The sequence below is a fragment of the Symphalangus syndactylus genome, chromosome 21, assembly GCF_028878055.3.
Source record: "Symphalangus syndactylus isolate Jambi chromosome 21, NHGRI_mSymSyn1-v2.1_pri, whole genome shotgun sequence".
NCBI lineage: Eukaryota > Metazoa > Chordata > Mammalia > Primates > Hylobatidae > Symphalangus > Symphalangus syndactylus.
Genome location: NC_072443.2, coordinates 21928714 through 21944084, shown reverse-complemented (window position 1 = coordinate 21944084; position 15371 = coordinate 21928714). Strand labels below are relative to the sequence as shown.

Sequence of the window (15371 nt, the reverse complement as noted above, 5' to 3'; positions counted from 1 at the left end):
TGAAAACCACAAATCATTACAGAAATTAAAACTTCATTGAGATACCACTTCACGTCCATCAGGATGGCCATTATAACAACAAACATAAAACAAACAAAAACGTCAGAAAATAACATGTGTTAGTGAGAATACAGAGAAATTGAAACCCTTGTACTCTGTTGGTAGGAATGTAAAATGACATAGCCACTATAGAAAACAGTATGGTGGTTCCCCTAAAAGTTAAAAATAGAATTAAAATATTATCCAGTAATCCCACTTCTGGATATATACTCAAATGAATGGAAAGTAGGGTGTCAAAGTGCATCTATTCTCATAGTAGCATTCTTCGCAATAGGTAAAACATGAAAGCAATCCAAGTATCCATCAACAGATGAATGGATAAGCAAAATGTGGCATGTACATACAATGGAATATCATTTATCCTTAAAAAGAAAGGAGATTCTGACATACACTTCAACATGACTGAACTTTGAGGACATTATGCTAAGTGAAATAAGCCAATCACAAAAGACAAATACTATATGATTTCACTTACATGAGATACTAAGAGTGGTCAAACTCATAGAGACAGACAGCAGCATGCTGTTTGCCAGGGGCTGGGGGAAGGGAGAAGTGGGGAGTTTAATGATTTTAAAGAAGTGGGAAAGTTTAATTACTTAATGAGAACAGCATTTCAGTTTTGCCAGATAAATAGAGTTCTGCAGATGGATACTGGTGATATTTGCACAATGATATGAATGTACTTAGTACCACTGAATTGTGCACTTAAAAACGGTTAAGATTGTAAATTTTATGTTACGTGTATTTTATCAAAATAAAAAAAATTGAAAAGAAATCCTTGATTTTTCTTATATTTTGGTCTACTAGCATACTAGCATTTGATTTATTATTTGCCTTGACATCTCACCCACCTGTTCCCAAAGGAATCATCTCCACCTACAAATTCCTGTCAGTTGTTCATTCTCATTTTTGCTCTCTGCAATCTGGCTTCTGCCTGGGACCAAGTCATTGAAAGTGCTTTTGTTGAGAACACTGAGTCCCTCTTATGAACTAAACCCTATAGATGTTTCTCTGTTTCTGTCTTTCAGAATTCCTCTCCTGAATTTGTCACAATTGGTTATATGCTCCTCTCCTGAATTTGTCACAATTGGTTATATGCTCCTGACTTAAAAGCTGTATTCCCTTGGGTTTGGGGACTTCATGTTTTTCTCTCCTTCCTTGTTCCTCTTTGCCCACTCTTGCCTAGTTACCTTTGGGCATTCCACCCATGGGGCCTCTCAGATTAGTATGGCACAAAGTTCCACCCTGGTTCAACTTTCTTCTTAGGAAATATCATGGTTTGCATTTAGTAACTACCTTTATGCTACCAAGTCCCGGATGTTCAACTTTAGCCAAGATTTTTCCACTGAGCGTCAGATTTGTATTTTGAATTGCTGTCCGGACATTTCCTTTTTTAAAAAAAATTCAAAACTTTTATTTTAAGTTCAGGGGTACACGTGCAGGATGTGCAGGTTTCTTAAATGGTTGTGTCATGGGGGCTTGTTGTACAGATTATTTCACCCTTCAGGTATTAAGTCTAGCATCCATTAGTTATTTTTCCTGATCCTCTCCCTCCTCCCACCCTCCACTCTCTGAGAGGCCCCAGTGTGTGTTGTTCCCTTCTATGTGTTGTCCATGTGTTCTCATCATTTAGCTCTCACTTATAAATGATAACATGCAGTGCTTGGTTTCTGTTCCTGTGTTAGTTTGCTAAGGATAACAGCCTCTAGTTCCATCCTTGTGCCTGAAAAGGACATGATCTCATCATTTTTCATGACTGCATAGTATTCCATGGTGTATATGTACCATATTTTCTTCATCCAGTCTATCATTGATGGGCATTTGGGTTGATTCCATGTCTTTGCAATTTCGTATAGTGCTGCAGTGAATATATTCATGCATGTGTGTTTACAATAGAACGATTTCTATTCCTGTGGGTATATACTCAGTAATGGGATTGTTTGGTCAAATGTTATTTCTGTCTTTAGGTCTCTGAGGAATCGCCACACTGTCTTTTACAATGATTGAACTAATTTACACTGCTACCGACAGTGTATAGCCATTGCTTTTTCTCCACCACCTTGCCAGCATCTATTATTTTTTGACTTTTTAATAATAGCCATTCTGACTGGCGTGAGATGGTAACTCATTGTGGTTTTGATTTGCATTTCTCTAATTATCAGTGATGCTGAGTTTTGTTCATATACTTCTTGGCCATATGTATGTCTCCCTTTACATGTCTGTTCATGTCCTTTGTCCAGTTTTCAATGGGGTTGTTTGCTTTTTCCTTGTAAATTTGTTTAAGTTCCTTATATATGCTGGATATTAGACCTCTGTCAGATGCACAGTTTGCAGAAGTTTTCTCCCATTCTGTAGGTTGTCCATTTACTCTGTTAATAGTTTCTTGTGCTATGTAGAAGCTCTTTAGTTTGATTAGATTCTATTTGTCAATTTTTGCTTTTGATGCAATTATTTTGGTGTCTTTATCATAAAAATTTTGGCTGTGCCTATCTCCTGAATGGTATTACCTAGGTTGTCTTCCAGAGTTTTTATAGTTTTAGGTTTTACACTTAACTCTTTAATCCTTCTTGAGTTAATCTCTGTACATGGTGTAAGAAAAGGGTCCAGTTTCAATTTTCTGCATATGGCTAGCCAGTTATACTAGTACACTTTATTGAATAAAGAAATCTTTTCCTCATTGCTTGTTTTTGTCAGGTTTGTCAAGGATTAGATAGCTGTAGGTGTGTAGTCTTATTTCTGTGTTCTCTCTTCTGTTCTACTGGCCTATGTGTCTGTTCTTGTACCAGTACCATGCTATTTTGCTCACTGTAGTCCTGTAGTATAGTTTGAAGTTGAGTAGCATGATGCCTCCAGCTTTGTTCTTTTTGCTTAGGATTGCCTTGACTACTTGGGTTCTTTGTTGGTTCCATATGAATGTTAAAATAGTTCTTTCTAGTTCTGTGAAGAATGCCAATGGTAGTTTTATGGAAATAGCTTTGAATCTATAAATTGCTTTGGGCAGTATGGCCATTTTAACAATATTGATTCTTCCTATCCATGAGCATGGCAAGTTTTTCCATTTGTTTGTGTCATCTCTGATTTCTTTGAGTAGTGGTTTATAGTTTTCCTTGTAGAGATCTTTCACTTCCCTTGTTAGATGTATTCCTAGGTGTTTTATTCTTTTTGTGGCAATCGTGAATTTGGTTTCTTTGTGATTTGGCTATTGGCCTCACTGTTGCTGGTGTATAGGAATGTTCGTAATGTTTCCACATTGATTTTGTATCCTGAGAGTTTGCTGAAGTTGCTTATCAGCTTAAGAAGCTTTTGGGCTGAGACAAAGGGCTTTTGTAGATATAGAATCATGTAATCTACAAACAAGGATAAGTTTGACTTCCTCTCTTCTTATTTGGATACTCCCCCTACTTTTTTTCTATTGTCTGATTGCTCTGTATAGCATTTCCAATACTATGTTGAATAAGAGTGGTGAGATCGGGCATCCTTGTCTTGTGCGCTTTTCCAAGGGCAATGTTTCCAGCTTTTGCCCATTCAGTATGATGTTGGCTGCCAGTTTGTCATAAATGGCTCTTATTATTTTGAGGCATATTCTTTCAATACCTAGTTTATTGAGAGTTTTTAACATGAAGGATGTTGAATTTCATCAAAAGCCTTTTCTGCATCTATTGAGACAATCATGTGGTTTTTGTTTTCAGTTGTTTATGTTATGAATCACATTTATTAATTTACATATGTTGAACCAACCTTGCACCCTGGGGATGATCACCACTACTTGATCATGGTGGATAAGCTCTTCAATGTGCTGCTGAATTCAGTTTGCCAGTATTTTGTTGAGGATTTTTGCATTGATATTTAGCAAGGATATTGGCCTGAAGTTTTCTTTTTTGTTGTATCTCTGCCAGGTTTTGGTATCAGGAAGATGCTGGCCTCATAGAATGAGTTATGGTGGAGTCCTTCCTTTTCAATTTTTTAGAATTGTTTCAGTAGGAATGGTACCAGCTTTTCTTAGTATATCTGGTAGAATTCAGCTGTGAATCCATCTGGTCCTGGGTTTTTGGATTGGAAAGCTGTGTATTATTGCCTCAATTTCAGAACTTACTATTGGTGTGTTAAGGGATTCAGTTTCTTCCTGGTTCAGTCTTGGGAGCGTGCATGTGTCCAGGAATTTATCAATTTCTTCTAGATTTTCTAATTTATGTGAATAGGGTGTTTATAGTATTCTCTGATCGTTGCTTGTATTTCTGTGGGGTAATATCTCCCTTATCATTTCTGATTGTGTTATTTGAATCTTCTCTCTTTTCTTCTTTATTAGTCTAGCTAGCAGTCTATCTATTTTATCAATTTTTAAATAAACCAGCACCTGGATTTGTTGAGCTTTTCAATGGTTTTTCATTTCTCTCTAGCTCAGTTCTGATCTCGGTTATTTCTCATCCTCTGCTAGCTTTGGGATTTGTTTGCTCCTGGTTCTCTCATTCTTTTAGTTTTTATGTTAGGTTGATGACTTGAGTTCTTTCCAGATTTTTGAGGTGGGCATTTAGTGCTAAATATTTCCCTCTTAACATTGCCTTGGCTGTATCCCAGAGATTCTGGCACATTGTATATTTATTCTCATTAGTTTTAAGGAACTTCTTGATTTCTGCCTTAACTTCATTATTTACCCAAAAGTCATTCAGGAGCAGGTTATTCAATTTCCATGTAATTGTATGGTTTTGAGTGTATTTCTTAGTCTTGAGTTCCAATTTGATTGTGCTGTGGTCTGAGAGAATGTTATGATATCAGTTCTTTTGCATTTGCTGAGGAGTGTTTTACTTTCAATTATGTGATCAATTCTAGAGTAAGTGCCATGTGGTGATGAGAAAAATGTATATGCTGTTCCATTGGAGTGGAGAGGTCTTTAGATATCTATCAAGTCCATTCAATCCAGAGCTGAGTTCAGGTCCTGAATATCTTTGTGAATTTTCAATCTTGATGATCTAATATTGACAGTGGGGTTTTAAAGTTTTCCACCATTATTGTGTGCGAGTCTAAGTCTCTTTCAAGGTCTCTAATAACTTGCTTTATGAATCTGAGTGCTCCTGTGTTGGTGCATATATATTTGGGGTAGTCAGCTCATCTTGTTGAATTGAACCCTTTACCATTATGTAATACCTTTCTTTGTCTTTTTTGATCTTTGTTGGTTTAAAGTCTCTTTTGTCAAAAACTGGGATGGCAACCCTGGTTTTTTCTGTTGTCCATTTGCTTGGTAAATTTTCCTGCTTCCCTTTATTTTGAGCCTACGTGTGTTACTGCATGTGAGATGGGTCTCTTGAAGACAGCATATCGATAGGTCTTAGTTCTTTATCCAGCTTGCCATTCTGTATCTTTTAATTGAGGCACTTAGCCCATTTACATTTCAGGTTAGTATTGTTATGTGTGGATTTGATCCTGACATCATGATGCTAGCTAATTATTTTGCAGACTTGTTTATGTGGTTAATTTATAGTGTCACTGGTCTGTGTACTTCATTGCATTTTTGTTGTGGCTGGTAATAGTTTTTCCTTTCTGCATTTAGTGCTTCCTTCAGGAGCTCTTATAAGGCAGGTCTGGTGGTGATTAATTCCCTCAGCATTTACTTGTCTGAAAAGGACCTTATTTCCCTTTTCTTATGAAGCTTAGTTTGAATGAATATGAAATTCTGGGTTGGAATCTCTTTCCTTTAATAATGTTGAATATTGGCCCCCAATGTCTTGTGGCTTATAAGGTTTCTGCTAAAAGGTTCTCTGTTAGTCTGATGGGCTTTCCTTTGTAGGTGATCTGGCCCTTCTCTCTGACTGCCATTAACATTTTTTCCTGTATTTTGACCTTGGAGAATCTGATGATTATGTGTCCTGAGGATAATCTTCTCATCGAGTATTTTACTAGGGTTCTCTGCATTTCTTGAATTTGAATGTTGGCCTGTCTAGCTTGGGTGGGTAAGTTCTCATGGATGATATTCTGAAATATGTTTTCTACATTGGTTCCATTCTCCCCATCACTTTCAGGTACACCAATCAGTCATAGATTTGGTCTTTTTACATAATCCTATGTTTCTTGGAGGTTTTGTTTATTCATTTTCATGCTTTTTTCTCTATTCTTGTCTACCAGTGTTATTTCAGAAACCCAATCTTTAAGTTCTGAGATTCTTCCCTCTACTTGGTCTATTCTGCTATTAATACTTATGATTACATTATGAAATTCTTTTATTGTGTTTTTCAGCTCTATCAATCAGTTCAGTTATGTTCTCTATACTGGCTCTTATGACTGTCAGCTCCTGCAATGTTTTATCATGATTTTTAGCTTCCTTGCATTGAGTTAGAACATGTTCCTTTAGCTCAGCGAAGATTTTCTTAGACACATTTGGAAGCCTAGTTCTGTCATCTCAGCCATCTCAGCCTCAGTCCAGTTCTGAACCCTTGCTGGAGAGGTAATGTGGTCATTTGGAGGAAAGAGGACACTCTGGCTTTTTGAGTTTTCAGTGTTCTTGCACTGATTCTTTCTCATCATTGTGGGCTTCTCCATTTTCAATCTTTGAGGTTGCTGACCTTTGGATTTTTTTATTTTTTTTCCTTTTAATGGTCTGGCCACTTTTCTATAGGGCTGCTATAATTTTCTGGGGGTCTGCTCCAGTGCCTGGTTGCCTTGGATTTTCCAGTACCTGAAGGTATCACCAGTGAAGGCTGTGAAACCACAAAGATGGCCCTTCCTCTGTGAGCTCTGTCCCAGGGAGGTATGGATCTGTTGCCAGTTCCAACACACTTGTAGAAGGTGGTTGGAGACCCTGCTTGGGAGATTGCACCCAGTCAGGAGGATTGGGATTAGGTACACTCTTAAAGAAGCAGTCTAGTCACATTTTTGTAGAGTAGCTGTGTCCTGCTGGGGTACTGCTTCTGCTCCTGGTCAGCTTGGGCTCTCCAAAGCCCAGAAGCTGGAACCACTAAGTTGCAGAACAGCAAAGATGGTGGCCCACCCCTTTCTGGGCTCTCCATACCAGGGAGAATTCAAATCTCTGTTGGGCCAGAGAACACAGGAGGGGGTGGCTGGAGGCCCCAGTTGGGATGCCCCACCAGTGAGGAGGAATAGATTGGTTAAAGAGGCAATCTGGACATGTTTTGGTAGAGCAGATGTGCTGTGTTGGGGGATCCCTTCTATCCCTGGTCAATTTGGACTCTCCAAAGCCCAGAGACTGAAATGGCTAAGCTGTCCAAACAATAAAGATGGTGGCCTGCCCCTCCCCCCAGGAACTCTATCCTGTCCCAGGTAGGTACAACAATGTCACCAGGGCCTGGCTGGAATTCCAAGCCAGTAGGTCTTATCCTGTAGGGTACCATGGAGGTGGGGCCTGCAGACCAATGCTGCTCTGCCCCCTGGATTCAGCTCCGTTTTCAGAGGGTATGTATGGAGGTCCAACTTGTCACCTTGCCTGAATTGCTGTCACATGTGCCAGGGACCCCAGAGCCCACGTATATAAAGCTCCCAGGACTCTGTGAATCTGAAAAGCTTCTCTGCCAGGACTTCACACAGTTCTGTGTGTCAGACTGAAGACTCTAGTGGAATGGGTTCACAAGGGCATCTCCTGACCAAAGAATTGCAAAAATCCATGGGAGAAGTGTGGTTTCCTGGGGTCACACATTCACTAACTGCTTCCCAGGGTAGGGGAGGTTCCCGTTGCTCTGTGTTGCTCCTGGGTGGGTCATTGACCTTCTTTTCTCCATTCTCTGTAGGTCAAACTGTTTCCCTGATCAGTCCCAGTGCAAGTACTGGATGTTTCAGCTGAAGGTTCTGTATTATTCACCTCTTTCATTCCTCTCTGTAAGAGCCACACACCATAGCTGCTTCTAGTCAGCCATCTTGGTCGCCACCCACTGAACATTTTCAGTGGATGTTCCACAGACATCTCAAATGCAACATGACCAAAATTAAACTTACCATTTCCTTCCAACTATCAGTCCATCCTGTTCCTCCTCTATATCTTTGTTTCAATTGATAGCACCACCTTCCACTCACTTTTCTTGCTCCCAGCCATCTTTCCTTGAACATATTTTGAGCTGATTTCCTTACTTAATTAAATCCTTCTTGCTTTCTTTATTAATTTCTCCTAGATTTTTGGTTTATAACCCCCTTTCTTATTTGCCTAAGTGATTTGCATTGTAAAAAATTTAAGTATAGGCCAGGCACAATGGCTCACGCCTGTAATCCCAGCACTTTGGAAGGCCAAGGCAGGCAGATCACGAGATAAGGAAAATGAGATCATCCTGGCCAACATGGTGAAACCCCGTCTCTACTAAAAAACAAAAACAAAAACAAAAAATTAGCTGGGTGTGGTGGTGCACACCTGTAGTTCCAGCTACTTGGGAGGCTGAGGCAGGGGAATTACTTGAACCCGGGAGGCGGAGGTTGCAGTGAGCCGAGATTGTGCCACTGCACTCCAGCCTGGTGACAGACCAAGACTCTGTCTCAAAAAAAAAAAAAAAAAGTAAGTATACCTTTTCTCTCATGAACACACCATCTTGCACTGAAACCAGTAGTATATTTAGTATTATATTTTGGTATAACTGAATTTTGCAATATGATAAATTAACATTCAACAAATGTTATAAAACAAAGGAATTTTTTTGTGGTTGACATGTGGCATGTGGCATTTCAAAGTTAAAATATTCTATAGCTATACTTAGTTTAGATTGCTAGTTAATATTGTTATAAAAAATGGGAAGTTCTAAGTGGAATGTTCTAAAATGGGAACTTCTAAAGTTTAGAGGTAGGTGGTTTGCAGGTAAGTGCCACAAAAAGTATTTATGAAATCCAAATGTGTAGCTGGAAAAAGCCTGTATGGGGATAATGGTCAAGGTTACACTTAATTTGCACTAATGAATTTTAGTGAAATTAGAGAAAATACACTAGTGTGAATTAAGTGTAACCTTGACCACTATCCCCAAATAGGCTTAGAAAAGTTAAAAAATCTGCACATTGGTGAAGTTGTGCCTTCTGGGCAGCCAGGCTGCTGATGATTTGCTTGCTAAGTCAGAATGTATTCAATTTTAAAATTAAAAATACACACGGTTACACACACATCCCTTCTTTACACATATGTATATTTTCACACACAAGCCCACACACACCCTTGACTACACTGCCCCTCTGCAGATATATATCTAGAAGAATGTCCACAAGGATCCCAAATGGTATGAGATTGATGAATCCAGTGCAATATGACAGCCAGCTAGCCACCAGCACTGACACTAGATGTAATCTTGTACTTAGTAGTGCTACCACTCCTTCATAATAAAATAACAAATTGAAGCAGTTTTCAAATAGTGTGGGAGACCAAAGGGAAATCACTTCTGCTTCCAGTAAGCACAGAAGGCTATTATGAGCCACGGATGGCTCCCCTACTACACAGTGCACTTAGCCACTTCCTCCTTCCTGTGCTCACATAAGCTGTGATTATGTTCTAAAGCTGTAATTTGAAAAATGACTTTGCTTTTGAGAATGTATGGGCTATATATATTTACATATTTTATTTCTGCTTGTCATGGGGAGTTGAGTATCTGCTATTGACATAAAGTTTATAAAGCACTTTGAGCTTCTAAGAAGAGAGATGATCACAAAGAAGGGTAAGAACATTCAAGAAGAGTAAGATGGAATTATTGACCCTATTTTTCCATTCATTTGATTTTTTTTGCATTATAATAATGCGACTTTTAGAAACTCTATGTGCAAAGGGGACACAGACCACATGAGGAGACGGTAGTGGACTTATAAGGAAAAGTAGTAAGCAATTTAATAAAATGAATTCATAATGCATGAGAGCATGGCTTTTTGAGTCATAGAGACTTACTTGAGTTTGAATCCTTGCTCTGCCAGCTGCAATATGTCACACACTATTCTGCAAGCTTTACAACAATCAATCTTTATAATAATTGTATGAAGTGGATGAGTAAACAGAGGTACAGAGGATCTGATACCATGCCCAATGTCACATAGTGCATGAGTAGAGCCAAAATTAGCTGAGATAGGTATTCAGAATCTCTGATAATGTCTTACGTACATAGTACATAATAAGAGCTGAAAAATATTAGTTTTTAAGTATTAGTTTTTAAAATTTAAAGCATAAAATACACACTTCTAAACATGTAGTAAGATGTTTAGAAGTAAATCTTTTATTTATAACATATTATTGTTTCTTTATAACATTTAATTGATTCATTATTCCACAGAATAAAATATATAAATTAGGTGAGAAGCTAATATTTCCCACCTTATTTGCTTGTGGTAGTCATTTGATCCACTTTTAGCAGCAATTTAGATTGAATATTTGCTACATTGTTTGCCATTATATTCTGCTTTAGGATACAGCTGATACAAAAATAAAAAGAAGAAAATAAAAATAAAACCAACCTAACCCAAGCATCATTAGATGATGAGTCATTCTGATATGTATCTGACAAAAATGAGTTTTTGAAGAAACATAATGGAAGGACATTAAGTATACAGCATTTCAAGTACTAAGTATACAGCATTTCAAGTACCATAGGTGGTCCTGATAAATTATTCCAAAATAATTTAGAACAGGTTAAATGAATACAAGCTATAAAATAACACATTTTTAGAATGGCTACAGAGAAGAACAAACAGTTCATGTCCCCAGACACCTCTGAATTTCATTTTACCTTACAAAGCACACTTGGTTGAGAGTATACACTGCACGAACAGTGTTGCTCTATAATAACTTGATGATTTTGCTGAATTCAGCTCCTAGGATTGAATCTGGACATCAAGCCCAGTCAGAGTATAAATACATCATCACTGCTAGCATTCAGAGCAGTTGGAAGAAGAGGGCCCAGAATCAAGAAAAATAAATGAAAATGAGATCAAGAGAGAAAGATGAGATGCAAACAGAACTTATTCACATAACATGGGGCAACAAATGAAGTGAAGTGAATGCTTTATTTTCACATGAAAATAAAGAAGAAAAATAATGTAACATTCCAAGTGGCAAAGTCCAGCCATTTTTTTTTTTTTTTTTTTTTTTTTTTTTGAGACAGAGTCTCACTCTGTCGCCCAGGCTGGAGTGCAGTGGCGCGATCTCGGCTCACTGCAAGCTCCGCCTCGTGGGTTCACGCCATTCTCCTGCCTCAGCCTCTCCGAGTAGCTGGGACTACAGGCGCCCGCCACCACGCCCGGCTAATTTTTTTTTATATTTTTAGTAGAGACGGGGTTTCACCGTGGTGTCGATCTCCTGACCTCGTGATCCGCCCGCCTCGGCCTCCCAAAGTGCTGGGCTTACAAGCGTGAGCCACCGCGCCCGGCTCAGCCATTTTTTAAGTGAGAAAAATAGTTATATATAGATAGATAGACAGATAGATAGATATTAAAAATACAGTGACATGCAAATATATGACCTTTGCTGGGGATGAAAAATATTTACTATAGCAGTTATTTTTTATATTTCGCTTTTTTCACTATCAATGAATATTTTCATAGCACTTGATGGTTTTTCAAATCTTAAACATATTATAAATATACCTTGAAATATAACTTCCTGGTGCCTTCTCAGTTTATGTTTGTGTCACTATCTATAATAAATTACTTTTTGTACATACTATACTTTTAAAGATAAATCACTTTTTAAAAAATAATGTTTTTATAAAAGAAATCTCTGCTAAAGGAGTTTTATTCCTCCTCCTTTTGTTTTCTGAATAGTCAGCCAAATGAACTGAAGAAGGACAAAGTTGACCGAACATTTTCTGAAATGAACTTGAGTCATTGTTGGTAAATACAGATCAATTAAGGAGTTCAGCACTATAGATAATGCATACAATATCATACTACATAGTTAAATGTGATAAAGCAAAATTAATGACTGTAAGGCAATTGAGTTTCATTTAGTCTTTCTTCATGATAACATTATTTGGTATACACACACACACATATATATATACACACACATATAGCAAGTGAATTTAGAGGAGAAATCAATTATGTTATTAAGTGTACATCCTCCCCACTTAGTAACACTCTAATGTATCACAGTATCAGGGAAATGCACCCTAGAGAAAACACTGCTATTCTTCACAGAAAATCCATGAATAACATTATGCAAAAATTAATTTATGATAAATGATTTAAATATAGAACTGAGAAGAGCTTATTTAAATGCCATCAGAAAAGAACACCTCACCCGCAAAAAGGAGTCTAGGGATCCATTCTCCATATATTCCACCACAATCATTACTGGTCTGCCTGCAAAAGAGCAAGGGATACACATGGATTAGAGCAATTACAGAAATATGTGCTGCAGTTAAGAGATACCCAGCTGTGGCAACTAGATTATTTGTATTTTATTAATAGGAATTTCATTTTCCAGGCTGCTTCTGTAAACGTGTTCATATTATACATGGGCATCTCTATATTTCTTTATAGCATTATTTCCTTTTGAGTTCATAAAAGGGACATGAATTACAATATAAATTACAAAAGAATTAGGTACTTCTTTTCCTAAAGCCCTGCAATCACTTGTTTAGATTATGTTCTTTTTGTCCTCTAGTTTTTCCTTAGAAAACAATCAACAAGCTGAAGGCAGGATTTAAGCAGTTATTATAGCTGCTTTTGCAGTTGTGGTACAACTTCTAAGGCGGTGCAGCAATTTTGCCTGACTTATATTAGAGTGGGCATTTCTGAAATATTCCTAAGGCAACGCAGTAAGGAGAAACTCATAAATTCTCTTGAAGAAATTATAAACCATCGGTCATAGTCTGATTTTAAGGGCCTTTAAGCAGAAAAATTTTAGATTGATGAATGCTACAAAGCTTGTAGGATTTGTAAGAGTTCCTGATTATGTCTTCATTGGACATAGATTTAATCAACAGAGCAGTGATGGCAGTACATGAAAAATAAGTAACTCTGATTTTGTAGTCTGGTATAGAAGATAAGATCAGAAACTGAACATAATTTCTTTCCTTTTTTATCATATCAATTGTTACACTGTTATAGTTCCCAATACACCTCTATTAGGTAGAATATTCGACATAAATAACTGATTTATTTCAAAGAAGTGAATGCATTTGTTCTGCCCAATTGCCCAAGTTTAAAAGATAAACTCATTTCAGATGCAGGGGAAATGGTACTTACCTGAAATAAGCATGTATGACATATTTAGTTTTTACTTCTGTATTTCTCACTTCTTATTGGAATTTTTAGCTTTTCAATATGCACTATGCAGTTTTTCCTTACAAACACAAAGGAGATCTAGAAAGAACTGATGTGTACCAATGATGGAAATATTAGATATTGTAATTCATGTTCCTTTTATGAACTCAAAGCCTTGTGGGTTAGAAAGGGTGACAGATCTATTACGAATTAGTACGATGTATATAAATGCTAGACTTTACATTTGAATCTATATTTTAAATAAAGATGTGCTAAAGGTTAAATGTATTAATAAAGCTCCCAATTTATCATGCACAAAATTAGAATCCAAGGAAGTTTTCCATTTGTAGTGAATATTAACTTATATTCTATAATGTTCCTCAAAGTCATTAATTTTACCCAAATATGAATAAAGAACTTTATCAGCAATTATTGAGGTCAAATGAACTGTCAGGACTCTTGTTGGCAGGGATCTAGAAAATTCAGGTTTTAAACCTTAAAGTTCATCATGGAATCTTTTATTTGGCTATAGTTTCAGAGAACTTGGAGGTAGGAGACTGATAGAAACACTGAGGTAGCAAGGTGGGGAAAATAAAAGGTCATTTTTGTACTTAAAGATAAAAATTCTGAGACCAGTATTCCATTTTGAATGATGATGGATTCTGAATGTTAATGGGAAAAGTTGGGTTATTACAATGACTGCCTGATGTCTTCTTCCCCTGCCTGCAGAGTCACAACTTTTTAATCTGTCTTGACCGTTGCAGTCAGAGGAATACTTTTAGTTTTTACTTTTTTTTAACAAACATTTATCCTTCCCTTAAGAATGCCAGTCTTATTAGAATAAAAAGAGCTTACAAGCATTTCACTTGTATTGGTACATGCCATAATTATTTTTCTTAGGCAGATATGGAAATTGAGGGATAGAAAATTAAACTACTTGTCTAAAGTCAAATAGCTGGTAAGTGGCAGTATCAAGTAGTCTGTCTCAGAGCTTGAGATCTTAACCTTTATGCTATAGGTGCCTTTCAGACAGCATTTATAGATAAAAGCTCCAAGTCTCACCCTGTTAGTCAATTCTTTCCAGTGATGAACCTCATCTTTCCTAACTAGCCTTTGTATCCACTGCTCTACCAGTTGTTACTAGTTCTTGTATTTATTTAATCCTGTCTCCTTCTTCCTTTACTTTTGTAGTCAACTGCCAGGATAATCTCCCAATTTGCTTCTCTCTCTAATCTTACCATCTCTCCCCACTCCCTTAGAATTTATACAACACACCTCTTCCCTAAAAGTCTCTCACAGTGATATTTCTTATAATTGCATTTCCATCACATCTGTTGTGTACACTATGAAATGTTGTGCCTGTTTTTATATTAAGTTGCTTTTCTTTCTTATTTTCCCATAATGCTTTGTATCCTCATTCACTGGGTTTCTCAAGGTCACTTGCCATAGAGCTAATCATAGTAGGTGCTTCATAAAAACAAGTTAACTTTTCTTGATTTCATAGTTCCTAAGAAAGTCACTTTGGAGTATTTCAGCAAGATCTGATCTATGTGAATACACAGTACTTCGAAATTAGTTCTACCCATAACTCTTTGGGAGATACTTTAGGTAATCTTAAAATTCATCAGTACCAAGCTCTATCTTCTCATTAAGAATAATAAAAAATCAAATGAAGACTTCCCTGGTTTCCTGTGAATTAGAAGTTTCACATTTGAACTCTTAATCTTTTGTATTTTGTGTAGTAGCATCAACTGAGAACAGCTGTTAATTGAACTAAGGAATTTTTTTTTGTTTGTTTGTTTTTTTACTACTGCTCCATCTAGCCTGTAATTTGTCTTGGTTTTCAACAGGGAAGAATCTAGTCATACTGTGAAGATTATAAGCAACTTTACAATCCATTATTACATTTTATATTCAAGAAAATAGATAAGTACAAGGGAAATTATGCAAATTAGGATGTTAATTTTTAAATCTGTTTTAGGTGACAGAAGTCTATTGGCAACAGTGTTTTTTGGTCTTTTCCAATATGTAAAAATTATATATTGCATTATTGCTCTTGGAAGATACGTTGGGAAGTAATTTATTATCTCTTTCTAAATTTTCAAATGTTACACCTTATTTCTTTTTGTACAATTTTAGCCAGTCACACCTTG

The 15371-nt window shown here is 36.9% G+C and overlaps 1 protein-coding gene across 4 annotated transcripts in view; it reads right to left on the bottom strand.

The window, feature by feature from the left end:
* Positions 1–15371, bottom strand: part of EPHA6 (EPH receptor A6) — a 951077-nt gene that overhangs the window by 121681 nt on the left and 814025 nt on the right. For all 4 annotated transcript variants that reach the window (XM_063630562.1, XM_063630563.1, XM_063630564.1 and 1 more), the window contains one exon: positions 12251–12312. In XM_063630562.1, coding sequence (XP_063486632.1) covers positions 12251–12312 — 62 coding nt within the window. The remainder of the gene's footprint in view (positions 1–12250; positions 12313–15371) is intronic.